This window comes from Tilletiopsis washingtonensis, assembly GCF_003144115.1.
Source record: "Tilletiopsis washingtonensis strain MCA 4186 unplaced genomic scaffold FA09scaffold_4, whole genome shotgun sequence".
Taxonomy (NCBI): domain Eukaryota; kingdom Fungi; phylum Basidiomycota; class Exobasidiomycetes; order Entylomatales; genus Tilletiopsis; species Tilletiopsis washingtonensis.
Genome location: NW_020312001.1, coordinates 702,926 through 728,253, shown reverse-complemented (window position 1 = coordinate 728,253; position 25,328 = coordinate 702,926). Strand labels below are relative to the sequence as shown.

Genomic DNA, 25,328 nt, shown 5'->3' with positions numbered 1-25,328 from the left:
TGCGTCGGGGTAAGCGTGGCGGCCGCAAGGCCTGACTGGGGTCCAGGCGGGCTGCGCCTCTGGATGCTGCGCCTTGCTGTCGGACCGGGCGGGGCGTAGCGCGACGGTCTGGACCTGCATGGCATGAGCACGGACTCCGCTGACGAGGCTGCGGCAGGCTGAGCTCGCAGCAATCAGCAAGCTCAGCGCAAGGGTGCAGGGTGGGTGGCACGAGGAGCGCCAATTCCAGATCACTAGACTCTGCGAGGCTGGCCTGCCGTCTCACCCGCTGGGCTTCCCTTTCCGCCACGCTCGGGCCGCGCCGGACACGGGCCTCGTTCATGCTCACTCCGGTGTCCGAGGAACGTCATGCAGTGAAGGCGATGCAGAGATACGAGAATAGAGTACAGCAGGAGCGGGAGCCAAGCGTGACAAGAGACCAGAGCAAGAGAGACACAGCAAGCGGGGCATACCGGAGAGCAGAGGAAGAGCGCGCCGGCCCGGGCCCTCACAGCTCCTCGCGGCGCTTGCCGCCGAAGCGCTTCGTGATGGTGCGCGTCTGCTCGTCAAACGTGTAGTAGTTGTTCTTGAACAGGCGGCCCTGCAGGAAGGGCCGGCAGTCGTACACGTTGGCCTCGCGCGCCCGGCTCTCGAGCTCGGCCAGCGGCACCGTCACGAGCTCCTCGTCCTCCTCGGCCGCGCCGGCCGCCCGCCTGCGCGACGCGGCGCTGGACTGCAGGTAGCGCATGCGGTCCTTGATCAGGCCGCCCAGCAGGAACTGCAGCAGCTCGTCGGACTGTGTGGAGCTGCGTGAGCAAGTCGTTCGGCCGCATCCCTCGCTTCAGACTCACGTCGGTCGAGGCATGCAGGTAGCGCCGGAAGCCGCGCGCCAGCGTGTTCTTGACGCTCATCTTCTGCGCCGAGAGGAAGCTCTCGAGCGTGCACTGGATGGCCAGGTCGACGTCGTCGGGGCGCACAAAGTCGCGCAGCGCCATCTTGGCGCTCGCCTCGGACATGCGGATGATGCTCTCGAGGTGGCGCACGGTGATCGGGTATGAGCCCGTGCGCAGAGACTCGCGGCGCAGGTCGGCGTACAGCCGCGCGATGCGGTCCTGGTCCATGCCCGAGAGCTTTGGCCGCACGTGCGTGCGGGCGTACATGATGTACTTGCGCAGCAGGTCTTGCGGGATGATCTGCGAGGCGGCGTAAGACACAGGCCATCTGGAAGCGGGCAAGAGCTTGACTCACGTCTGCATCCAGCGAGGTGCCCACGCGCTCCTCGTCGATCGCCTCCTCGAAGCGCGGGTGGCTGCGCGTGTGGCTGCCGACGACGAAGCGTGCGAGCATGTCGTCCTTGACGGGGTCGACGGTGTCCTTCACGACGCAGAGAATGTCGAAACGCGACAGAATCGGCTCCGTCAGCTCGACGTTCTGCGAGAAGGGAATCGTCGGGTTGTAGCGCTGCGCAAGAGAGGGCGTCAGTACCGCTTCGTGCGCGCCCTGACGAGTGACTCACGCCTCGTGTCGGGTTCGCAGCTGCGAGGATGGCGCAGCGGGCCTGCAGCGTCGTGACGATGCCGGCCTTGGAGATCGAGATGCTCTGCTGCTCCATCGCCTCGTGGATCGAGGTTCTGCGACAGGGCGTGAGCTAGGCCTGCGCAGCTGCGGCGCTGCAACTCACCTGTCCGCGTCGTTCATCTTGTCAAACTCGTCGATGAGGCACACGCCCTTGTCGGCAAGCACAAGCGCGCCGCCCTCGAGCGTCCACTCCTGGGTGACCGGGTCCTTGCGCACACTGGCGGTAAGACCGACGGCACTAGCACCCTGACCAGTCGTGAAGACGGCGCGGCTCGACGTCTTCTCGACGTACTTGAGGAACTGCGACTTGGCCGTGCCCGGGTCGCCGAGCAGCAGCACGTTGATGTCGCCGCGAATGCGGTGCTTGCCGCCGACGTCCTTGGCGCAGCCGCCGAAGAGCGAGAGCGCAATGGCACGCTTGATGTCCTCGTGGCCGTAGATCGAGGGCGCAATGCTCTTCAGGATGCGCCGCCCGACCCGCTCGTCCTTGGACAGCGCGCGGATAGCCCGCTCGTCCTCCTCCGTCATGCGGAACACGGCGTATGCGTCGTCGCGCTTCGCAATGTGGTTCGCCTCGAGCACCGTGGCAAAGACGGGGAAGCCGTTCTTCGTATTCAGCGCCGCGTCGAAGTTGTTGCGGTACACGCCCGTGACCTCAATCTCCTCGCCAGGCTTGGCGCTGTCGATGAGGTCCCACAGCAGGATGATCTCGCGATGGCGCGGCAGGCGGCCGGGCAGCACCGAGCCGGGCGACTCCTGCAGCGTCATCTTCTGGTAGTTGCGGTACACGGTCTGCTGCGAGTTGACGCGGAACGGCCCGCGCTTCTCGCAGTGCGAGCAGAACGAGACCTTGACTTCCGAGTTCGCGTCCTGGAAGAAGGGCCCGAGGACCTCGCCGCAGCTCAGGCAGTCGAACTTGACGTACTTGAGCTGCGGGAACACGCCGGTTCGGCGCGTCACGACACCCGAGACGCGCACGAGCGAGTTGAGGTGCTCCTGGCGCAGGTCGCGCAGCGTGCTCGACGTCGGCAGGTCGGCGATGCGCACGTGGATCTCGGGGTGGATGCGGTCGTACGAGGGGTAGTAGAGCAGGATCACGTCGAACGCCACCTCGTCGAAGATGGGCAGCATGGCCGCCGGCGAGTTGGCGAGGAAGTAGGCGAGGATCGCCTTGCTGTCCACGAGGTGCAGGAAGGACACCTCGAGCGACTCGGAGTTGACTGCGCCGCGCGTCAGCAGTGGTCTCGCTGGGGTCCACGCGGGCACTCACGTTCACCGAGCGTCTTGATGCGCGCGCCGTACACACTAACACCCTGCTCATCGACGTACGTGACGAGGAAGTTGCGGAACTCGCGCTTGATCGTGCGGCGCACGTTGTCTGTGGCGACCCAGCTGGCAATGCTGTCTGTCTTGACATCGCCGAGCTGCTCGAGCGGCAGGTCTGTGGCGCCCGCATCCTCCACATCCTCCGGGCGGTCGTCGTAGTGTCGCCGCCGGCGCCGGCCGATGATGCCGGCGTCTGACTCCTCGTCGTCGGACTGCAGGAAGGCCGGCGCGCGCGACTTGCGCCCGATGCCTGCGCCCTCGATGCGGTCGCGGCGCGCCATTCTCAGCTCGGCAAGACGCCGCGCAGTGGCGTCCATCTCGCTGATGTCTGAGCGGTCATCGAGGTCCACAGCATCGTAGTTGTCCAGCGCAGCGTTGCCCTCGTAGTCTCTGGAGTCGGCCATGAGCAACATGGCGCCTGTCTGCCTCTCGCAGGACTCACGCTTCCATGCCGTCGGCGAACAGATCCTCGCCCTCGTCATCGTCCTCCTCGTCACCCAGTGCGCGCGCCTCGCCCTCCTCGTCAATCACATCCTCCTCCTCGACACCCTCGCTGTCGGCGCCAAAGTCCGAAAAGCCCTCGCCGGGCGGACTGGACGGCGGCAGCGACGATGGCGGCGGCGACGAGCGGGTAGAGAGACCGCCGGGCGTCGATGCTGCCAGCGGGCCGAGGCCAGATGGGCCAGCAGCGGGCGATGAGACGCCGAGACCGGCAGCAGAGGGCGAGCGGCGGCGCTTGCGCGACTGCGCCTGTGCGGCGGAGCGCGAGGTGGACTGCGAGGCAGACTGCTCGGGCGACGACTGCGGAGCATGCGTCAGCTGGGCAAGGCTGGCCGGGCGGCCGGCGTGCTCACCATCGTGCTGGTCTTAGTGCAGAGGTGGGCGCCTGGAGAGACGCTCTTGCGGGTGGTGGACAAGACGATGCTGGCTCAGGCGGCCCGACGGCGACAAGGCGCAGGCGGCGCACGAGCACACCCGCGATGCCGCGCTGCACCCGCACAAGCTCGTCGAGGCGCGGCCTCTCTCGCTTCTCGCGCACGCCCTGCACGCCTCTTCCCGCACAGGGACACAGGCGCCGTGCCCGAGATGCGCACGCCGCGAGCAGCCGCCGCTCAAACACGCTCGAGCGGGACGCGTTAAGTGGCGCGTTTGCTCACGCGTTCTTCCCACGCTCTGGCGAGAGACTCCTTGCCGCACGGCGCCGCGCGACTTGAGCTTCTCGCCGAGGAGGTGTTGGTCTTGCCCGAGCCTTCGTGTCCTTCTCCACACCGACCTCCAGCCCGGCCACCAACGCCGCAACTCGTGCTACCCAGCATGCTGCGGCCTATCGTGCATCTCGAGGCGCGCCTGCAGCCGACGTCGACGATGCGCAGCGACGCCGTGCGCGAGGCCCTGCGCGCGCACCTCGATGCCAACGTCGCCAGCCTTGAGTGCGAGAGCCGCCTCGACGACGGCTGGCAGGACGTGCCGCTGCTGCGGCAGCATGTCGCGGGCGTGCGAGTGGGCGAGTGCAGTGAGTAGGGCGTGGCTGCTTGGCGGGCGCGCTGGGCGTGCGAGGCATAGCGCATGGCCGCTGTGCCCGAGTCGGACGAGTGGAGGGGGCATGTATGCCAGAAGCGCAGATGCTCCGTGCGTGCATCTGAGCCGGTGCTCTGGCTGACGGCAGCCACAACAGCTACACCATCATCGATCGTATCCCTTGCCCAGACGGACGTGCAAATACACATCTATCAGACCGCGCCGGACTCGTCGGTGGAGGAGTTCTCGGCGGGTCTGGGTGACGAGGAGGGCGAGGAGCAGGTCGTTGCTGCGAGCGTGCTGGAGCTGCCGAGCGAAAGTGTGGAGGGCGTGTGGGAGAGGTGAGTGCGGCGCAGCGCGTGGGATGTGCGGGCAAGGCTCTGATCCCGCTCCTTGCAGCTTAATCTACGGCGACGACATCAAGCTGCGGTTGCTGAACTACATTGCGACGACCCTGCGCTTCTCGGACGCGAATGTGGACCTAAACGTCGTCGCGTGGAACAGGTGAGCGCTGCGATGGAAGCTCAATGCGCGGTGCTGAACGAGTCGCTGCCAGACTGGTGCTGCTGCACGGGCCGCCGGGCACCGGCAAGACGACGCTGTGCCGAGCCCTGGCGCAGAAGCTGGCGATCCGGCTGTCGGAGCGGTGCGTAGCTTCGACGCGAGGCAGCGCTGCTCTGGCTCACAGTGTGCTGCAGGTATACACACGGCAAGCTCGTCGAGATCAACTCGCACTCGCTGTTCTCAAAGTGGTTCTCGGAGAGCGGCAAGCTCGTGCAGCGGCTGTTCAGCATGGTCACCGAGATGGTGGACGATGAGGACGGCTTCGTGGTCATTCTGATCGGTGCGTGCGGCCGCGCAATGACGTGTGAGGCTCCGCTGACGCCAGAGCTCTACCAGACGAGGTGGAGAGTCTGACGGCGTCACGAAGCGCCTCGATGGGCGGCTCGGAGCCATCAGACGCGCTGCGCGTCGTCAATGCGCTGCTCACGCAGCTTGACAAGCTCAAGCACCGCAAGAACGTGCTGGTGCTCACAACGAGCAACATCAGCGAGGCCATCGGTGCGTCGGCTATTAGACGCCCTCAGCTCTCCTCGCATGCTAATGTGTCGCGCCAGACAACGCGTTCATTGACCGGGCGGACATCAAGGCATACGTCGGCTTGCCGCCGCCGCAGGCCGTCTACTGGATCCTGGCATCATGTCTGTCTGAGCTGATGCGCGTCCGCCTCGTCGAGCCACTTGTGCGTGTGCCGCTGCGACAGTCAGGCTCCAAGCTGACGCATGCTCCACAGGAGATGCTCGACTGGCGCTCTGCGGCATCGCTGCGGCAAGAAGGCGCGAACGTGCAGAGCGATGGCACGGCACTGTCGGCCAGCCGCTCGGCCAGTCTCAAGCTCTGGGATCTGTCTGTGCTGTGCGAGGTGCGTGTGCTCTTTCGCTCTCGCTGGCGCAAGCTGACGCCGACACCGACCAGGGCACTTCGGGCCGGACACTGCGGCGACTGCCCATCCTGGCGCACTCAAGGTACCTCGGCGGCAGCGGCGTGACGAGCTGCGATGCATGGCTCGATGCAATGCACCGGGCCGTCACTGACTCACACGGCGAGATGGCGCGCACGGCCAAGGGCAGCGCCAATTAGCGTCGCGGGCTCACCGCCTGGACGCTTCATTGTACCACCACCCACCAGCAAGTTGAGCACAGCTCTTGCGACGCCGTAATGTATTGATGAGGGTATCGAATGCAGTGAGTCATCGAATCAGTCGCTGGCTCGCAGGCTACTTGTTGCCTGGCGCGCGTGCACGCTCGGCCCGGGCCACGGCAAGCTCGAGCTGGCTCAGCTTGTCGTCCCAGTGCACGAAGAGCTCCGAGATCGACTCGACGCTGTCAGCGTAGTCGGCGAGCAGCGAGAGGACCTCGTCTTGCCGCTGTGCGCGGCCCGGCTGCGCTGCCTCTTCGTGTTGGCGCAGCGCGGCGATGGCAGGAGCATGCGCCGGGACGCCTGAGCACTCGCATCAGCTCACAGCGCATTCGAGACATCAGCCAAGCCAGACTCACTCTCCAGGTCATCGGCATCACAGGCCTTGCTGAGGTTCTGCAGCAGGCTGAGCTGCCGCTCAAGGTCCCGGATCTCCGGCTCGGCCTCCAGCAGCAGCGTGGCCATCTCGCGCTGGCTCAGCGCTGGCGCGAGAGGCGCCTGCGCCTCGCCCGACGAGCTCTGCTCTGGCGTTGCATCGCCGGCAGCACCTGCGTCGCCGGCTGCCGGGACGGGCACGAGCCAGGGGCGGTGGGCGTCGTAGCGTGAGGCGAAGTTGGCGAGCACGGCATGCTGTCCAACGACCTCGTCGAGCGACGTCTGCAGCGCTGCGAGGCGTACGAGCACCGACTGCGAGCCACGAGGTGCAGCGGCGCCGGCGGGCGGAGCGCCAAGGAGCGCAGCGAGCGTCTGCAGGCGCAGCTGCTGTGACTGCAGCGGCGTCGGCGAGGCAATGGCGGGCGTCATGGCGGACGGCGGTCGGCACGCTTGCTCTCGAGCGAGCAGCGGCAGGTGTGCGGCCAGCGGTGAGACTGCGTACTCGTGCGCAGAAGGAGCGCGATCGGGGGGTGGTGTTGGGGAGCAGGCGGCGCCGCTCGCCATAGCTCATGCCGCGGCCGAGGTGCCGCCCTCTCGCCGCGTCGCGTGCCGCCCAAGCGCCGAGAGCCACGCACGTGCGCTGGACGCCTCCCAGCCGGCGGACCTGCATCCTGCTGCTGCACCTTCTCCTTGGCATCGCACCGGCAGCAGCAGGCCTCGGCGACTTCCGCTCGCAGGTCCTGTGTGCTTTTGTGGCTTCGCCAGGAAGAAGCTTGAGCGGAGAAGAGACGGCAGGGCGCGCACGGCTGCGAGGCGCTGCACGGCCCGCTGCGCTCATTGCCCGCTTGCTGATTGCGCCGCTCGGCCCGAGCTTGCCTTCCCACCACCACCATCAAGCATCGCAAGTGTCGCCGGTCTGACTCCCAACAGGCTCACAGGGCAGACTCACTGGCATGGACGCACTCGGCAAGCGCCAGGCGGCCGATGCGGCGCAGCAGCCCGTGATCCACCCGCTCAACGGGCACGGCATCTTTGCCATCATCGTCTTCGCCATCGTGTCGCTCGTGTGCATCCAGCCGGTGCGTGTGCCGATCCCGCATGCCGTCTCGACGCCGGTGCGCAACGCCTGGCAGCGCGCAGTGGGCCGCGATGCGGCTGCGCAGCAGGAGCCGCTCGCGCCGGAGCTGGCGCCGGAGCTGCGCCGCGCCTCGCAGGAGGCTGTGCCGCCGACGCCCGGCACGATGCGCAGCGAAGAGGAGCTGGCGAAGGCGGACTCGCTGCCGGCCCGCCAGCCCAAGCCGCAGCGCGCGTACCTCGTCTTTGACCACGTCTGGACGCCCGCCGTCGGCATCCTCTTCCTGCTCGCGACGCACACCATCGGCGGCGAGCAGCTGCGCGCCGGCATTGTCGGCGAGGAGGGTGTGGAGCCGTACGACGTGCTGGCGCTCTTCATCAGCCTGGCGTACATCGCCATCAGCCTCGATGCGACGGGTCTGCTGCGCTACCTCGCCTTCCAGGTGTGCCTCAAGGCCGGCTCGAGCGGCATGCGCCTCTTCCTGCTGCTCTACGCCTTCTTCTTCACGGCCGGCGTGCTGGTGGGCAACGACCCCGTGATCCTCAGCGGCACGGCCTTCCTCGTGTACTTCACACGCGTCGCGGGCATCTCGCCGCCGTCTGCGTGGATCTGGGGCCAGTTTGTCGCAGCCAACATCTCCTCGGCCGTGCTCGTCTCGTCAAACCCGACGAACCTCGTCATCGCGACGGGCTTCGGCATCAGCTTCCCGACGTATACGGCGTACATGATCCTGCCGAGCGTGGCCTCTGCGCTCGCAGCGATCCTCACGATGCTGCTCTTCTTCCGCAACCAGCCGGCGAAGGAGGTTCCCGTGGCCGCTGGCAGGTCGTCTGCAAACCCTGCGAATGTGCTCGCCAGCGCGCGATCCTTGATGTCGAAGGCTTCGCTCAAGCAGCGCGGGCACGCGAGCGGCGATGCTGCCAGCGCCAGCGATGCAGCTGAGCCAGAGCCGCCGTCCACTCCGCCGGCTGTCGAGCGGCAGCCGCCGCTCATTTACATCCCAAAGACGATCATCAGGCCCGACGTCGACCCTCGGGCCGCGCTTGTCGATCGTAACGGCGCCATATTTGGCACCTTCGTCATGCTGGCGACGCTGGGCGTGCTCGTCGGCACGAGCGTGACGGGCCACGTCAAGGTCTACCAGATCGCCGTGCCAGGCGCGGTGATCACCTTCCTGCGAGATGCCGGCCGCGACTGGTACATGTGGCGCGCGCTCAAGAAGGAGAAGGCCGCCAGCCGGAGCGACGCCGTGCAGTCCGAGGCCGGCAACGGCGAGCCAGGCATCGAGATGACGGCGCCTGGCACAGCTCCTTCTGCCACTCCGGCGCCCGCACGCCGCCCTTTCCTGGGTCGCGTGCTGCAGCGTCCGCACGCCTTTGCCACAGTCTTCCCGACGGTGACCGTCGTGCTGCGGCGGCTGCCGTTCCCGCTGCTGCCCTTCGCCTTTGGCATGTTCATCCTCGTGCAGGGCCTGGGTCACGTCGGCTTCATCGACATCATGGCGCGCGGGCTTGGCCGGGTGTGCGCAAGCGGCACGACGGCCACGGCGTTCTTCATTTCGACGCTGGGCATCGTGCTGTGCAACGTGAGTGGAGCGGGCGAGATGTGCTGCGCTGCTGCTGATGCGCTGCGCTTCCCAGTTCGGCGGCACCAACATTGGCAGCACGATTCTGCTGACCAAGGCGCTGCAGTCGCGCGCCTTTACGTCGCAGCTGCCGCTCGACCAGGCAGCGATCATCCTCAAAACAGGCACGTACTCCATCGCGTTCGGCTCGAACGTTGGAGCGCTCGGCGGCACGTTTGCCGCGAGCCTTGCTGGCCTGCTCTGGCGTCAGGGCTTGGCGCAGGGCGGCGTGCACGTCACGCCCGGGCAGTTCGCGCTCTGGTGCGCCGTCGTCATTGTACCGTCGACGGTGGCAGGCATCGGCGTGCTGCTCGCCGAGGTCACACACTTCCGCATTGGGGAGTAGATGCGCGGGCTAATGGATTGCGTCACCCATCACAGCCGCGCCATGAACCAGTTGCTGACCTCGTCGAGCACCTTGGCGTCCCGCGGCGCCGAGTGGCCGCCGTCGAACCACCTGACCTTGGCGATGGCCTCCACGTTTGCGCCGCTCTTGCTCTTCCCATCGTCGGCGCTGCAGCACTTCGCCCAGCCTTCACTAACAGGACGAAACTGGTCGCGCTCGCCGACGAGATGCATGCTCGGCGTCAGCTCGAGGAAGCGCGTCTTGCGCAGCGTTGCAGCGCGCGCCCCGGCTAGGTATTCGACAGCCACGGCAGAGTGCAGCGAGGAGCTGTGGATCGCGCAGATCGCTGTTCGGCCATCAGCAGGGGCCTCTCTCGCGAGCGATGTGCTGCTCACCAAGCATCGACTTGAACGGCCGGCTTTCGCCAGAGCTGCCAGCCGGTGACACGACGCGCTGGCCCGGCTTCCAGGAGCATTTGCTCTTCATGAGAGGCGGGCAGCGCGGCACGAGCGTCCCTCGCTCGGCCATGGCCGAGAGCCAGCAGCCCAGTACCTAAGTGTTCAAGTCAGCCGTGCGGCAAGGGCGAGCTATCCGCTGCTACTGACTGCGCCTTGCGAGAAGCCAAAGATGTGGTCGACTGTCGAGAGGTCCACTCTCTCAGCAACGTAGGCGATGGCAGCCTCGATTGATGATGGGCTTGTCCAGATCCAGTCGCGCCACCTGCAAGCAAAGTCAGTGCTGCCCGGTTGGGCAAAGGCACTGCTTCACTGACCACCAGCAGCGATACGGTCCGCCGAAAGCGCGCACGACGTCTGTGCGGCACATCTGATTAGCTCGGTCTGCAGACTTGCGCTACCAACGCTCGCTTACCAGGCTTGCCGATGGGCAGCCACACCGGTGCCTCGAGCCAGATGACCTCCAGCTCAGCGCCGTCCTTGCCCTCCTGCCGCTCGTACTTTTCGCGCACGGACTTGAGCAGCGGCGCCAGCTGGAACTGGAACACTTCCGGCCGGCTGCCGAAGCCATGCAGAGCGAGGATTGTGCGCTTGCGCCGTGAAGGAAAGGCGAGCATCGCGCTTGAGGCAGCTGGAGGTCTTGCAGAGAGCGCCGTCGCCGTCGTCAGGCTGTGCTTTTGTGCGCCGCCCTTGCTGCCATCCACCGGTCGCTTCACGGCAGAGGTGCCGGCCGAGATCATACTCCACCCGCAGCGGGCTTGTGGCTTCCCGACCAGGGTGCCTGACTTTTATCGTGCGAGACTACGCCCTCGAAAGACTCCTGACCGGCAGCGGGGCCGGCAGCCGGTGCGGTCTAGAGTGCTGCGGGCGCAGCATAGTGGTGACGTGCGCGCGCCGCGGTCGGCCCCTGGGCGGCAGGCCGAGAGTCCCTTGCGCTGCGCCGCGCGGGCGTCGTCGATGTGATCCAGGCACGCTCTTGGCACCGAGGGCGCAATGACGCCCTCGCGAGCAGTCACACCTCGAGGGGCAATACGCACGCCCGCAGCGGCGGGCGTCAGCGTGGCCAGCCCCTGTGGCGAGTGTGGCCTCGTGGCGCTCTCCGAGTGCGGGTGCAGAGCCGGCACGTCAACGTGGGGTCGTGCGGGCGCAGCTGAGCTCAGCACGTGTGAAGGAGGTCTCCTACCCCTTCGACTGTGCGTATCGGAGCGCGCCGCGGCAGCCCGGCTCCTCGCTTCCGTGCCCAGTCCTCCCGCTCTCGCTGACGTGCCCGGAAGCGACGGCAAGCACCTATCACGGGCCTGGAGTGGCGCAGGAGCAGCCATTTGAGCTCGCGTGCGTGGCCTTTCGCCGCACTTGGAATTGAGGTACGGGAGGATGGTGTGCTCGAGCCTGCCAGGCCATAAGAAGCGAGGCAGTGCCAGCCCGGAAGTTCCACCCCGTCTTGATCCACTACCACCACACACTCTCTGTTTCCCTCGTTGCTCCCTTCCGAGATGCTGGAAATCTCGAGCTCCCGACTTGCCTCGCCGGCTGTGCCGACCACGCCATACCACGGCAGCACTGAGAGCGCCGTGCCGCGCTTCACCTACTGCGATCTCGAGGATGCCTTGCTCGCCTTCTGCCCGGACAGTAGCCCACCGTCGAGCGCTGGCCACAGCTCCAGCGATGAGACCGGGAGCATCAGCAGCTCTGTCGACTCTCCGCCCTCGAGCGGCACCTCATTCAAGTCGGGCCTGCGAGCACGACGACGCACGCTCTTGCGCCCGCTGGTCATCGAAGCGCAGGCGCGAGCCGCTGCGTATGGCGTGTCGAACAACCTGAGTGAGTGTCGTGCCTCGGTCTGGGCGGTACTGTTGACTGAATGCGGCGTCCCAGTCGCGATTGGCATCGCCACTGCCCAAGACGTCGAGCGTGTGGCGCGCGAGTACCGGCATCGTACGCCGCCGCAGCCGAGCTTCCCGCACTCTGCCGGCGGACAGCCGATCCCGAAGTCTGCTCTTCCTACGCCGTTCGGCCCGCCCAGCCTGCCGGAGCTGCAGCGTTCGCCTTTCGTGTGGTCGCCTATGCTCGACCTTTTGCCTGAGCCTCAGATGGCCTGCGAGCCGCTCTCGGTACGTCGGGCAGGCGGGCACTTGCTGCGACCCACACTCACACCCTACTGCAGGACTTCCCGCTCACGCTCGAGCTGCAGGCTGGCCCTGCAGCCGCACGCGCGACGCCTCTCTGGCTCGTCCATCCTGGCGCTGGCTTCGCGACGCCCTACATCGGCCTCGGCGCACTCGAGCGGCCAGTGTACGGCCTGTCCAACGCGGCGCTAGCCAACGGCTTCCGTGTCCGCTCGCTGCGTCACGCAGCGCGTCTGTATCTCGACGAGGTCCGCCGAGTGCAGCCGACTGGTCCATACCTGCGTGAGCGCCCCCGTAGAGCTCCACGTGGATATCCTTGCTGACCCTGCGGCAAACAGTCGGCGGCTGGAGCTTCGGCGGCGTATGCGCCCAAGAGATGGCCTCCATGCTCGTCTCGGAGTGGGCCGCCATCGAGTCGCAGGCGGACGCAGAGGACGCCTCGCGGCACGTCGACGTGCTCATGATCGACTCCTTCCGGCCCGTGACGAAGAGCAAGACCAAGGCGGCGGTGACCGCAAGCTCACCGGGCAGCGGCGACACCTCTCCGAGCCTGCCCCCGCCGACCCCCAGCACAACCGCTGCCGCGCAGCAGTCGGTCAGCTCCAACGTAGCGCTGCGCAAGCTCGGCGGCGCCACCTTGGCGCATGTCTGCGACCAGCACCGCCTGGCCACGCACATGCTGCGCCGCCATGTGCCACGGCCCCTCGCGCAGACGAGCCGCTCGAGGATGCGCGTACACCTCCTCAAGGCCGCCAAGCTCGGGCCGATGCCGCGCGGCGTGTCGAGCGAGATGCGCATGGCTGCCGTGAAGCGCCTCTGCGCCAAGCACAACGGCTGGGACGATGAGCAGCTGGCGCCAGGCCTCGCCCTGCCCGATGGCTCGTTCGATGTCCAGACCGTGGCCGCCTCGCACGACGACATGTTCAGCGAGGCCAACCTCGGCGACGTCACGGCTTGGCTGCGCGAGCGGCTGGCTCTGGCCGAGGCACGCCGTTGATGGGCTGTTGGCGCGGGCTGGTCCCGCATCGTTGCCCCAAACGTCTGCGCAGCTGGCCTGCGCAGGATCTTTGTATTCTGGACCGTCGCGGCACCCGGAATGAGCATCTCGATCAGAACACATCGCTCCTTCTGTGCGCACCTCGTGATCATGCGGCCTAAGTCAGGCCCTGTACAGCGGCAGAAGGAGGTTGCGTGGTGTATGCGCTGATGCGTGCTTGAGTGAGGCTGTCGGCGTCAAAGTGGTCGCTGAGACCCCTCGGGAGGCGGCGTCTTGACGAGTCTATTCCTGGAGCATATTGCGCCGCCGCGACGCCCATGGGCGTAGGTGTCAGGGGCACCCCTGACCACCTGCGCCGCGCCGCGCGGGCGTGGAGGGGTCGCTAGAACGAGGGCGCACGATCGACCGCCGACGTCGCCTCCTCCGGGACCTGAAACTCTTCTCCTGAACGCCTCGTTGTCTTCGATGCGTTCCTACTTGCGTGCCTTGCCTCGGATGCCACGTTCCATCAGGAGGAGCCGCCTCGTCGGCGGCGGCGTCGAAGGTGCGTTCGCCGCACTGTGCACGCCCAGGCACACGCTTGGCACGGCCGTGTGGTGTGGGCGCCTTCGAGAACCTGCGTCTGGCGGGTGCCTTGGCTGCGTTGGCGGATGTTGTGCGCCCTTCATAAGCTCGAGCCAAGCGCAGCACCTCTACCCACCTCTCTCCATCCTGCTTTGCTTCCTTCCGCTTCCTAGTCTCTGCTCCTTCTCCGTCGCGCCGGCGCGACCCCAGTACCTTGCGTCCAAACCTTCCTTCTAATCCTTCTCTAGACGCCTGGTGCGCTTACTTCCTTCGCCATGTCTTCCAACACCGCTGCCGCCCAGACGCCGGAGGAGCTGCTCAAGCAGACGCTGCACGACCTGCACTTCTTCGGCGGCGTCATCGGCAACGACGACCTGGTCCCGTCCATCATCTTCATCTCTCTGTGGTGTGCACTGCTCATCGGCACGCTGCTGCGACTCGCCACCAAGACGGCCTCGTTCAGGTAAGAACTTGCGCTTTGAAGGTGGTCAGCTGCGGCTGACGCAGCGCCATCAGCCCCACATGGGCCATCATACTCGCCGAGATCGGCAGCATCGCGGCGTTCGGCATCCGCATCCACATGAGTTGGCACTTCACCCTCGACACGACGACGTGGACGGCCGAGGCAACGCTGCTGCTCATCGTGCCCGCCCTCATCGTGAGCGCAGCAGAGCGCGGCGGCTCCGAGCTGGACTCACCCTTTGGCCTCGCAGCTTGCGGCGACCGTCGAGATGTTCCGTCGCGCCACGGTCGCCTACCGCTGCGGTGGCGTCATGGGCCGCTTCCTGTTCACTGTCGTGCCTGTGGCTTGCTCCGTGCTCGGCTGGATGTGCGTTGGCATGACTGCCGGGTCCGCGTTCATCCTCGACAAGCGCCTCCAGGACCCCGTGCGCTACTCGGGCCCGCAGGTGAGTCGGTCGGGGCGCGCAAGTCGTGCGATGCTGACTCTGCTCTCCACAGGTCATCAAGATCGTAAGGCGCCCGCAGTCTCGTCGCTCTCTGTCCACCTGTGCTGACGTCCTTACTCGCCGCAGATCAACGCTGTCACCTGCGTGAGCGATGTGCCTCGCCTATCACCTGCACGCTTCAGCCTCGCTTACGTTGTTCCACGCCAGGCGATTGTCAACGCTGTCCTGTGGCTCCTCGCATTTACTTTCGTCTTGGCTGCAGCGCGCCGCGGTGACGCGCGCATCGTCGGGTCGCGCGGATCTGAGTTGCGCAAAGCCGGCCTGTTTCTCATCATGCTCGCGCTCCTCGGTGAGCTTGTTTGAGGGAGCGAGGACGGCACTGAGCTCACCCCACTGCGTCCACAGGCTTCGTCTCTCTCTACCGGCTACTGCAGACCGTGCTGCACCTCCAGATCACCGTGCCCGTACGTGCGAGACTTGCGACGCGGAGGCGTCTCGCTGACAGCGGCCGCAGTACCCGTTCTACGTCATCTTCGCCACGCCGGAGCTCGTCTGCGCCGCCATGTTCCCGCTGTGCCCGTGGCACCGCATTGCGCCGCAGGTGTCGGCCGCCATGCTGGCGCCGCCGCAAGTGTCCGACGCGCTCACGCCGCTCAAGTCGCGCCCGTCCAGCCAGGGCACGATGATCGAGCGCTCCGACCTGCACGCCAAGTGGAACACGGGCCACAGCCGCACGAACTCGAACGCCTCCTCGTCCAAGTCGAGCATCAAGAGCGACGTCAGCGGCTTTGCGGCGCGCTACTCGCAGTTTGAGCAGACGCGCGCGGCCAGCCGCCTGTCCATCCAGGCGCCGCCGCCGGCCACCGCCACCAACGCATGGATGCCCTCGCCGGTGCCCACGGCGGTGGGCGAAGAGCACAAGTCGCGCTACGCCCCGTCGACGATGGAAGTGAGCAGCAAAGATACGAAGGTCGACGAGGAGGCGGAGAAGCCGCTGCCCGGCGTGACGGTGACGGGTGCGACGCCCGAGGCCGCCGCCGCGGCGCGCTGGTCGATGGAGAGCATCGAGCTCGAGAAGAAGGGCGCCGCGGGCGTTGCAGGCCTGACCAGGCGCTCTTCGGCCTCGGGTAGCAGCCTGAAGAAGCAGTGATGTCGCGGCGAGGGGCGCCGCGGCGGGGATGCGGGCAGCGCTGAGGCGGTGTCGGCCCTGGCTGACACCGTCTCGCCTCCAGCAGAAGAAGCGGCGAGCCGCGCCGCCGTCCCCGCTGCCGCTGGCGCCCATGCCGCTGCCGCTGCCGTCGCTGTCGGCGCTGCCGCCGCTGCCGTCGACTCCGCGGACTGGCACCGCACAGCCGACGACACCGGGCACCCCGGGCACGCCACGCACGGCGCCGCAGCTGCCGGCGCTGCCACTCACGCCGCGCGGCTTCCGGCCAATGCTGCTGCAGCAGCAGCGCGAGCACAGCAAAGACATCTAGTACCTTAATACAACCCTCCTTCCCTTTCGAGCCTGCGTGCTGTGGTGTGTGGTGCGAGGAGGTGGTCAGGAATAAGGTGCGGCGCGCTGGCTGGTGTTGGACGCAGCCGTGCCGCGTGGGAAAGGCGCCGGCTGCGCGTCCGAGCCCCTGGCTTTCTCGCCGGACGCGCGGCTGCCTCGGAGCATTTCGCGCAGCGCCTCCTTGCCTCCGCAACACATCAACCACGGCGGCGAGGCGCAGCGCAAGCATGTCCCTGCCGCACGAGCGCACGGCGCTGCTCTCGTCGGCGGCACGCAGGATCAACAGCAAGGCCGGCGCCGGGTCAGGACGGGGTGCGGCGCTGCAGCTGCGCACCACGCTTGTCGTGCCGGCGCTGCACTGCCCATCGTGCGTCGAGCACATCACGTCGCTGCTCGGCCACAGCGTCTCGGACGTGTCCGTCTCGCTCCTCGACAGCAGCGTCCAGTTCACGCATGCAGCGCACGCCGCGCACGAGCAGGCACACTTCGACCGGGCGCATGTGCTCGCGCTCCTGGCCCGCCTCTGCGCCACGCTCGATGCCGACGGCTACCCGGCAGCGGCGCTGCAGACTCGCGAGGTCGCAGCACGCGGGCGTCCGAGTGCGTCGGCACAGGCGATCACGCTGGACGATGTGCAGCGCGAGGCAGAGCAGCCCGATACGGCAGGCTCGGCGCCGAGCTCCTTTCCGCCGTCTCGGGCATTCCTGCGGCCCTTGACATACCGCAAAGAACAGCGCTCGACAGCTGCCGAGCGCGAAGAGGCGCGGCAACGACACATGAGCGTCTGCGCTGCGTGCAGAGGCGAAGGCGAGGACGAGCACCACCATGAGCCAGACGCTCCACTCAAGGCCACCCTCGCGATTGGCGGCATGAGTGAGTCGTGCTGCGATACGAGCAGGGCCCTCGCTGATACTCCGCACAGCCTGTGCCAGCTGCGTCAATGCCGTCAACTCGGCTGCGCAGACCCTCAACGCCGGCGACCACAAGCTGCTGCATGCCTTCAGCGTGGAGCTGCTCTCAAACTCCGCCAGCGCAACTGTGCAGTCAAAGGCGGCACTCGACCAGCTTGTGGAAGCGATTGAAGACGCCGGCTACGATGTCAGCGTCGCGACGGTCGCGCCTGCGGGCGAGGAGCGCAAGTGGACTGCGCAATACTCGGTCGGCGGCATGACGTGCGCCTCTTGTGTGGGCAACGTCGAGCGAGCCGTGCGCGGTGCTGTCGAGCTCTCCTCCTTCCAGGTCGTCCTTCTCGAGGGCCGCGCGTCTGCCGCGTTCGGCGCGGCAGACGAGGCAGCAGCTCGGAAAGTGGCAGATACCGTGCTCGAGGCGATCGATGATGCGGGCTACGAGGTGCAGCTCTCCTCGCTGGACACCGACGCGGCCCCTGCGACACAGGCACGAGCAGCACGAGTCTCGATCCAGGGCATGTTCTGCGGGCACTGTGTCAGCAAGGTCCAGCGCTACTTTGAGCGCAAGCGGGACGAAGGCTCTATCTCGATCGACGCGAAGGAGCTCTCCTCGCTGCGAACAGATCTGCCGGAGCTGGCGTTCACCTACGCGCCTTCCGCACACACCACGCTGCGCAGCATCCTCTCCGATTTGGCCAGCCTCGACCCGGCCTTCAACGTGGTACACGTCACGCCACCCTCGCTGGCCTCGCGCAGCGCCGAGCTGGCAAGGCGAGAGTTCCTCGACTATGCCGTCCGCTTTGCGATTGCTCTAGTCTTTGCCGTGCCAACCTTCGTCGTCGGGATGCTGGCTCCCGCACTTGACGAGTCTGCGCCCTTGCGGCAGCGGCTTGCAGCGCCTGCTTGGGGTGGCGCGACGGTGGCTGAAGTGACCCTGTTTGCTCTGGCAACGCCTGTCCAGTTCGGCGTTGGCTCGCTCTTCTACGCACGCTCGTACAAGAGCCTGCGCAGCGTTTGGCGGCCTGGGCGCTCATGGAGTGAGCGCCTGCTGCGCTGGGGCAACATGGAGGTGAGTCTTGCGCGTTTCTCCTGGCAAAGCCGTCCTCACGCTGCCCGCAGGTGCTCGTCGCGGTCGGCACCTCTGTGGCCTACTTTGCCTCGTTCGCGTTCATGCTTTTCAACGTCGCACGAGGCCCGCAAGAGCAAATGAGCGACGCGATGACATTCTTCGATGCGTCAGTCTTCCTGATCACGTTCATCCTGCTCGGCCGTCTGCTCGAGTCATGGTCAAAGCGGCGCACGGGTGACGCCGTGGCGGCTCTGGGCGCTCTGCGACCCTCGCGAGGCCTGTTGCTGCTTGACCCGGCAGCAGGAAGCGCCAGCAAGCTGCGAGAGCTTGATGTCGCTTTGCTCGAGCTCGGCGACCTGGTCCTCGTGCCCGCCGGAGCGAGTCCTCCGCTCGACAGCGTGCTGGCAGACGAGCGCACGGCGCTGTTCGACGAGTCCAGCCTCACCGGCGAGAGCGTGCCTGCCAAGAAGCAAGCCGGCGACCAGCTCTTCGCCGGCACAGCCAACGCCAGTGCGCATCCTGTGATCGCACGCGTGTCGGCGCTGCCAGGCGAGCAGCTGCTAGATGGCATCCTCGACGTCGTGCGCAGTGCCTCAGGCCGCAAGGCGTCGATCGAGCGCATCGCAGACCGCGTCACGAGCGTCTTTGTGCCAGTCGTCATCTACATCGCTGTGAGTCGCGCCGCTTCGCTCTCAAGTGACAGGCATGCTGACAGCTCTGCGCCTGCTAGATCGGCGTCTTGCTTCTCTGGCTGGTTGTGCTCTACGCCATTGCCTCGCCGCGCTGGGTTCGGGCGCATACGCCGCATCCCGACGAGCCGGGCGCTCGCTTCCTGTACGCACTTCAATTCGCCATATCGGTCGTCGTCGTCGCCTGCCCATGCGGCATCGGGCTGGCGGCACCGACGGCCCAGCTCGCCGGCATCGGTCTCGCAAGCGCGCGCGGCATCCTCGTCAACGGCGGCGGCGAGGCGTTCCAGCAAGCATCGCAGGCCGGTCGGCGCCGAACGGTTGTCGTCTTTGACAAGACCGGCACGCTGACGGAAGGCGTGGGCCAAGTCGTTGAGCGCCTGGACGTGAGCACCAACGACAGTATCGACATCTGGCACGCGCTCGACGTCGTCGAGCAGAGCAGCACGCACCCCGTCGGCGAGGCGATCCGCCGCTACTGCGAGGAGATGGCAGCCGGCGCGGACGCTGCGGCACCTCGTCCAAGTGACGTGCAAGAGCTCTCCGGCTCAGGCCTCATAGGGCGCTTCGCCGGCTTTGACTTGCTTGTCGGCAATCGGCGCCTCGTGACCGAGTGTGCGCCGCTAGGTGCGGAGCATCAAGAGATCGTCGCGCAGTGGCAGAGCCAGGCGCGCTCGGCAGTCTTTGTGGCTATCCGCCGCGAGGGTCAGGCGCCGCGGGTGCTCTGTGCGCTGGCTGTGGCGGATCCGCTGCGGACAGAGGCCGCAGCCACGATCGCTGCCCTGCGCAAGCGGTACCGCGCCGAGTGCTGGATCGTCAGCGGCGATGCCGAAGCGACTGTCCGCGCGGTGGCTGCGCAGCTCGACATCGAGCACGTCGTCGCTGGTGTGCTGCCGACGGGCAAGCAGGATGCACTGGAGCGCATCCGCAATGGGAGCGAGGAGGGTGTACGTGGAGGCGAGAAGCCGCTCGTGGTATTCATTGCGAGTGCTAGCATGCGTGCCTCGACGTTCCATGGCTGACGCAATGCGCGCAACAGGGCGACGGCATCAACGATGCACCAGGTGAGCAGCTCGTGGGACGATGCAGAGAGCGTGTCTGACACCCGCACAGCCCTGACGAGCGCCGACGTCGGCGTCGCGATGGGCGGCGGCAGCGCGATTGTGAGCAGCCAGATAGGCTCAGCGCAAGCCCCTCGCTCACCTCCATCCCAGGCGTCATCCAGTGCCGACTTCATCCTGCTCAGCCCCACTGCGCCTCTCGCCTCGCTGCCCGTGCTCCTCTCGCTGAGCCGTGCGACAGCTCGCAAGGTGCGGCAGAACTTTGCGTGGGCCGCCTGCTTCAACCTCAGTGAGCCTCAGCGAAGATGCCAAGCGTGCCACATCGCTCATTGCGCCCACAGTCTTGCTGCCCATCGCTGCTGGCGCACTGGCGCCGACCGACTTTACTCTCGGCCCCTCGTGGAGCGGCCTCGCGATGGCGCTGTCGTCCACGAGCGTGATCTTGAACGTGCGTCGCGCGTGTCTCGGCGACGACGGTTGGCTGACACCCACTGCAGGCCCTGACGCTGCGTCTCTGGCGGCCCGAGTCGTGACGCAATCCTATCATTACCCTAGCCTCCAGTCGCCGAGTCTGTGCTCGCCTCTCTCAGCCCTGCCTCTGCCCGCGCTGCCCGTGTCTCCTGCACGCGCCGCTCCTCCTCCTCGGTGCGCAGGTTCATCGCCGCCGCCTCGTCGTTCATGCGGTCGAGCCAGCGCTGCAGCAGCGAGGCATTGTCGCGCTTGAGTGCGTCGTTGCGCGCCTCGACCTGGTTGAGCTCGAGCGAGAGCGCCGAGAGCTCGTCTTGCAGCAGCTGCCGTGACACGTCTCAGCCCGTGTCTGAGCAACTGCGTGGCTGGCACTCACCTCGACGAGCTTCTCCTTCTCGCGGATGCCCAACCGTGCATCCTCCTCGCCGCGCCGCACACGCACAAGCTCCTCGCCTGAACGCGCCAGCTCATCCTGCGCCTGCCGCAGCGCCGCCTCGCGCGCGGCGAGCGCGTCGGTGAGGCTCAGCAGCCGCTGGGCATTGGCCGACTGCGTCTTGTACATCTCAGCGAGCTCGGCGCGGAGCGCAGTCGAGCTGCGCGGAGCGTCAGAGGGGATTGAGAGTCTATGGAGATTTGCGACTCACTCTGCATCGCTGACAGGACCAGGCGCACGCTTCGTGGGCGTCGCATCAACAGCAGGAGGCGCTGGAGGCGGCGTCGCCACGGACGGCCGAGCTGCCGGGCTGCTCTGCGTCTTGCGCGCGGCCACGACGTACTGCGAGAGGCGCTGGTCTGCAGTGCGGATGAGCATGATGCTGTGTCGGGTGCTGGAGAGGCCTGCTCACAGGAGGCGATGACCTCGTTCAGTGCGCCTTCGCGCACATCGCGCTCGGCCAGGCGCTCCTGGATCAGCGCCAGCCACAGCGGCGCGGCCGCCTGCGCCATGCTGGCCTGAGACTGGCGCGCGCAAGTGAACAGCTGCGACAGCTCGCACTGGCTGAGGCGAGGGTCTTGCTGCGGTAGTTGAGGTGGTGGTGAGAACGAGTGAAGCAGGCGCCGCGGCGCGGCGCGGCATGAGCAGCGGCGCAGGGTGGCTCGAGCGCGCAGCGCGGGCGGTGCCGAGTTACGTAAGCCACGCCCTGCTCCCCTGAGAGGACAATCGAGACGCCCGGAGGCCAGCTCCGTACAAGTAGCTCTGCAAATCATTTCAAAATGAAGCTCGTGCTGTGCAGAGAGGGTTCTGCTGTGTTTCTGCCGCAGTCTCGGTGGCCAGCGGCGTCGAGCAAGAGGAACAGCAGGCGCGTACGCGGCGGCGCGCGCTCTGTGAACAGCCTTGCTGTACCGCTTCCCGGCCCACCCGTCCGGTGATTCGACCATCTCGGCTTGGTCGTGGTTGACCATGAAGTGCAGCAGGGGCGCGAGAGACATACGTCCCGGATCATGCCCATCTCCGTCCAAGGAAAGGGACGCAATGGCCACGTGACAGCTTGGCGGGCGCTGCGTGGCGGCTGCATAGCTCTTCGCTTCGCTGCCGCTGTGCACGTACGATGTGTCAGCCAGAAGGCTAGCCTGAACTCCAGCGTTCCTGCTCGGCAGCCGTTCAGGCAGGGGTCGCGAGCCCGAGGGTTCGGGCAGCACGTGTGCCGCCGAGCAGGATATAGGCGCAAGCGCGCCTTGTCCTCTGCTCTCGCGGCCAGCCCCCTCTTCGTCGCTCACAGATCAACAGCGCACATCCCCGCCGCTGCGGCTGTCGAACGAGCGGCGGGCGTACCCTCGCACGCTCGCCGGCAGCCCCGATGGCGCACAAGCGTGCGACGTGGACGCGGCGAAGGCGGCCCTATGCGTCTGGCTGGCTGGGCGCAGGGGAACGATGCGAGCGGTGTGGCGGGCAGGCGCGCGGCGCTCCAGCCACGGCCAGCGTGCAGCACGACGGCGCTCGGCGAGCTTCGTCTTTTCACGTCGCATCTCCAAGCCGAAGCCGAGTGGCCTTGCATGAGCATGGCGCCGCAGCGGAGAAGACGTGCCGCCGTGCTTGTGCTGCGGCGCTGCACCCTCGCGGTGCGCTTGCCCGCTCCGCTGCGCGGCTGCGCTCTGGCGGCTGTCAAGGGGCCAAGTGCGGGGAAGCACGGCCGCGCGGCACCAGAGCAGTGTGCGCGGCGACACTCGCCCACTGCCTCCAGCCAGCCAGAGGCGCCGCGTTGGCGGTGCTTCCCCGCACTTTGCCTATGGCTGCGGCACTGCCGGCGCGGCGGCAGCACGGGCCGAGAGCAACAGAGCGAGGGCTGGGCTGAAGGCACGCCCGCTGGCACTCTCCGCATGCCAGCTCAGAGGCACAGAGGCTGAGGGGTCCGCTCCGCCCTCGCACCGCACCGCGCCTTGATGCCGCCGCCGCGCAGCACCTCTCACCCTTCCTTCTCACCCTCACACCACCCACACGCCTTCTCCCACCCACCCACCTCACTCGCCACCATGCGTGTCATCATCGTTGGCGGCGGTCTCTCTGGCCTCTCGGGTGAGCATTGCATGTTGCGCCCGCCTCTTGCCACTCCCGCTCACGCCCTCTCACAGCCGCGCACACGGCCCTCGAGCGTGGCGCCAACTGCCTCGTGCTCGACAAGGTGCGTGCTGGCCGCGGGTGTGTGTCGTCGCGCTGCTGACACGCTGCGCAGAACGCCTTCTTTGGCGGCAACTCGACCAAGGCCACGTCCGGTGAGTGCGCCGATGTGCGCTGTCTTACCACGTGCTCACGCCGCCACAGGCATCAACGGCGCCGGCACCAACACGCAGCTCGAGAACGGCATCCCGGACAGCGCCAAGATCTTCTTCGAGGTGAGCAGCACTCGCCTCCGCCACTGCGGCACCTCTCACACTCTCTGCAGGACACGAAGAAGTCGGCGCGCGAGCTGGCGCGCCCGGACCTCATCAAGGTGCTCACGGGCAAGTCGGGCGACGCCGTCAACTGGCTGCAGGACAAGTTCAACCTCGACCTCAGCAAGGTGTCGCGCCTCGGCGGCCACTCGCAGCCGCGCACGCACCGCGGCGGCGCGCAGTTCCCCGGCATGACGATCACGTACGCGCAGATGGAGCGCCTCGAGGACCTGGCCGAGTCGATGCCCGACCGCGTCGCCATCGTCAAGAAGGCGCGCGTGACGAACCTCATCTTTGAGAACGGCGCCGTGCGTGGCGTCGAGTACGAGCACAAGGGCCAGAAGTACCGCGAGGAGGGCGTCGTGGTGCTTGCCACCGGCGGCTACGCGGCCGACTTTGACGACGCCGAGAGCCTGCTCAAGAAGCACCGCCCCGACCTCATGAAGCTGCCCACCACTAACGGCGACCACTGCACGGGCGACGGCCAGAAGATGGTGAACCGCATCGGCGGCAAGCTCATCGACCTCGAGAAGGTGCAGGTGCACCCGACGGGCCTGGTCGACCCGCGCGACCCCGACGCCAAGGTGAGCAGAGTGGCCGCATGTCCATTACGGGCGCTGACAACCTCCGCAGGTCAAGTTCCTGGCTGCCGAGGCGCTCCGTGGTGTCGGCGGCCTGCTGCTCGACAACGAGGGCAAGCGCTTCGCCGACGAGCTCGGCCACCGCGACTACGTGACGGGCCGCATGTGGGAGAACGACAGTGCGTGGCGTGTGTAGCGTGCCTTGAGCTGTGCTGACCCCTCGTGCAGAGTTCCCCGTCCGCCTCGTGCTCAACAGCGCCGCGTCCAAGGAGATTGAGTGGCACTGCAAGCACTACGAGGGCCGCGGCCTCATGAAGAAGTTCTCGTCCGGCGACGCGCTTGCCAAGGAGATTGGCATCAGCGCCGAGCAGCTCAAGGCGACGTACGACGACTACAACGAGATCGCCGACGGCAAGAAGAAGTGCCCCTTCAACAAGAAGTTCTTCAGCAACGGCCCGTGGAAGATGGACGACTCGCTCTACGTCGCGCAGATGACGCCCGTGCTGCACTACACCATGGGCGGCATCGAGGCCAACGAGCACGCGCAGGTCATCGACACGAGCGGCAAGGTCGTGCCCGGCCTGTTCGCCAGCGGCGAGGCCGTCGGCGGCGTGCACGGCGCCAACCGCCTCGGCGGCTCGTCGCTGCTCGGCTGCGTCGTGTTCGGCCGCGTCGCCGGCGACTCGGCGTCGGCGTACCTCATGAGCCAGTTCGCCTCGGGCCAGGCCTCGGCGCGTGCCGGCCAGGTCGCGCAGCACCTCGAGACGACTGTGCGCGTCGACCCCGCCACGCAGAAGCTCAACCTCACCTTCAGCTGGGCCGGCCAGCAGGACGCCACGCCGCAGGCCGCGCAGAGCGCGCCCGCGCAGCAGTCGCAGCAGGCGCAGGCGCAGGGCGAGGCCTCGGCCGGCCCCGGCGAGAAGACCAACGGCAAGGGCGCCGACAAGAACAAGAAGTACACGCTCGACGACGTCGCCAAGCACAACACCGAGGACGACTGCTGGATCGCGGTCAACGGCCAGGTGCTCGACGTCACTAACTTCATGGACGACCACCCGGGTACGTGTCCGCGTGGCTGCGCGCATCTCTCCAGCGGCTGACACTGCGCCTTGGCACTCTCATAGGCGGCAAGAAGGGTGAGCAGCTGCGCCTATCGTCGTCGTCGTCATCGTCGTTGCCGTCGCTGACCATTCATCCTTAGCCCTTCTGCTGTACGCCGGCAAGCTTGCGACGGAGGTGAGTGACGTCCCACACCTCTCTGGGCTTCTTATACTGACATTTGGGCGCATTACAACAGGAGTTTAATATGCGCGTCCCGCTTGTGAAGTTATCAGGAACATCTGCTGACCCTGCGCTCTCCCCACAGGCTGCACGAGAAGTCGGTTGGTGAGTTTGTCTTGCGCTGCGACGCGTCCCCGCGGTGTGCTCACGCGCGTCTCTCTGCAGTCGAGAAGTACGCCAGCGAGTGCATTGTCGGCGTCTTCGACGAGCCGCAGTAAAGGATCCTTCTCTACGCTCGTCGCCGAGGTGCTACTACCCATCTCCATCGTTTCCGGCCGCCCGCGCGCGCGCCCACCATGTCCCATGTATCCCCCAGCTATCCGCAATGACACCTCG

The 25,328-nt window shown here is 66.9% G+C and overlaps 10 protein-coding genes across 10 annotated transcripts; 4 read left to right on the top strand and 6 right to left on the bottom strand.

The window, feature by feature from the left end:
- Positions 1–487: 487 nt before the first annotated feature.
- On the bottom strand, positions 488–3,296 carry FA09DRAFT_337006 (MCM-domain-containing protein; the record flags this gene model as incomplete). The annotated part of the gene is made up of 6 exons (XM_025743959.1): positions 488–775; positions 831–1,172; positions 1,228–1,440; positions 1,496–1,610; positions 1,661–2,777; positions 2,828–3,296. 6 exons carry the CDS (start codon positions 3,294–3,296, stop codon positions 488–490), a joined length of 2,544 nt encoding a protein of 847 aa, XP_025600459.1.
- Positions 3,297–4,150: 854 nt separating this feature from the next.
- FA09DRAFT_328284 (AAA-domain-containing protein) lies at positions 4,151–6,136 on the top strand. Its single transcript, XM_025741710.1, has 9 exons — positions 4,151–4,396; positions 4,559–4,742; positions 4,801–4,905; positions 4,958–5,047; positions 5,100–5,245; positions 5,302–5,463; positions 5,520–5,644; positions 5,696–5,824; positions 5,878–6,136. Exons 1-9 carry the CDS (start codon positions 4,198–4,200, stop codon positions 6,040–6,042), a joined length of 1,305 nt encoding a protein of 434 aa, XP_025600458.1. The 5' UTR covers positions 4,151–4,197; the 3' UTR covers positions 6,043–6,136.
- A 42-nt stretch (positions 6,137–6,178) lies between these two features.
- Positions 6,179–6,903, bottom strand: FA09DRAFT_337003 (hypothetical protein; the record flags this gene model as incomplete). The annotated part of the gene is made up of 2 exons (XM_025743958.1): positions 6,179–6,402; positions 6,459–6,903. The coding sequence occupies 2 exons, from the start codon at positions 6,901–6,903 to the stop codon at positions 6,179–6,181; spliced, it is 669 nt and encodes a 222-aa protein (XP_025600457.1).
- A 271-nt stretch (positions 6,904–7,174) lies between these two features.
- Positions 7,175–9,885, top strand: FA09DRAFT_328281 (hypothetical protein). The gene is made up of 2 exons (XM_025741709.1): positions 7,175–9,134; positions 9,190–9,885. Exons 1-2 carry the CDS (start codon positions 7,428–7,430, stop codon positions 9,517–9,519), a joined length of 2,037 nt encoding a protein of 678 aa, XP_025600456.1. The 5' UTR covers positions 7,175–7,427; the 3' UTR covers positions 9,520–9,885.
- Positions 9,845–11,031, bottom strand: FA09DRAFT_208893 (hypothetical protein). The gene is made up of 4 exons (XM_025739478.1): positions 10,390–11,031; positions 10,292–10,331; positions 10,125–10,239; positions 9,845–10,071 (listed from the first exon to the last, which is right to left on the bottom strand). Exons 1-4 carry the CDS (start codon positions 10,712–10,714, stop codon positions 9,877–9,879), a joined length of 675 nt encoding a protein of 224 aa, XP_025600455.1. The 5' UTR covers positions 10,715–11,031; the 3' UTR covers positions 9,845–9,876.
- Positions 11,032–14,009: 2,978 nt separating this feature from the next.
- Positions 14,010–14,806, bottom strand: FA09DRAFT_208869 (hypothetical protein). The gene is made up of 3 exons (XM_025739477.1): positions 14,360–14,806; positions 14,202–14,295; positions 14,010–14,137 (listed from the first exon to the last, which is right to left on the bottom strand). Exons 1-3 carry the CDS (start codon positions 14,624–14,626, stop codon positions 14,121–14,123), a joined length of 378 nt encoding a protein of 125 aa, XP_025600454.1. The 5' UTR covers positions 14,627–14,806; the 3' UTR covers positions 14,010–14,120.
- Positions 14,807–16,105, bottom strand: FA09DRAFT_208868 (hypothetical protein). Its single transcript, XM_025739476.1, has one exon. It carries the CDS (start codon positions 16,041–16,043, stop codon positions 14,988–14,990), a length of 1,056 nt encoding a protein of 351 aa, XP_025600453.1. The 5' UTR covers positions 16,044–16,105; the 3' UTR covers positions 14,807–14,987.
- Positions 16,106–16,260: 155 nt separating this feature from the next.
- Positions 16,261–20,327, top strand: FA09DRAFT_315815 (heavy metal translocatin; the record flags this gene model as incomplete). The annotated part of the gene is made up of 9 exons (XM_025740819.1): positions 16,261–16,940; positions 16,990–18,044; positions 18,095–18,715; positions 18,775–19,704; positions 19,728–19,797; positions 19,847–19,896; positions 19,948–20,083; positions 20,136–20,242; positions 20,292–20,327. Exons 1-9 carry the CDS (start codon positions 16,295–16,297, stop codon positions 20,325–20,327), a joined length of 3,651 nt encoding a protein of 1,216 aa, XP_025600452.1. The 5' UTR covers positions 16,261–16,294.
- FA09DRAFT_328275 (autophagy protein 16) lies at positions 20,162–21,298 on the bottom strand. Its single transcript, XM_025741708.1, has 4 exons — positions 21,108–21,298; positions 20,907–21,054; positions 20,639–20,855; positions 20,162–20,585 (listed from the first exon to the last, which is right to left on the bottom strand). The coding sequence occupies exons 1-4, from the start codon at positions 21,205–21,207 to the stop codon at positions 20,346–20,348; spliced, it is 705 nt and encodes a 234-aa protein (XP_025600451.1). The 5' UTR covers positions 21,208–21,298; the 3' UTR covers positions 20,162–20,345.
- Positions 21,299–22,542: 1,244 nt separating this feature from the next.
- On the top strand, positions 22,543–25,277 carry FA09DRAFT_328274 (putative OSM1-fumarate reductase). Its single transcript, XM_025741707.1, has 12 exons — positions 22,543–22,774; positions 22,831–22,880; positions 22,932–22,971; positions 23,021–23,091; positions 23,142–23,714; positions 23,764–23,890; positions 23,940–24,770; positions 24,836–24,847; positions 24,913–24,947; positions 25,009–25,019; positions 25,078–25,097; positions 25,158–25,277. Exons 1-12 carry the CDS (start codon positions 22,732–22,734, stop codon positions 25,208–25,210), a joined length of 1,866 nt encoding a protein of 621 aa, XP_025600450.1. The 5' UTR covers positions 22,543–22,731; the 3' UTR covers positions 25,211–25,277.
- Positions 25,278–25,328: the final 51 nt, after the last annotated feature.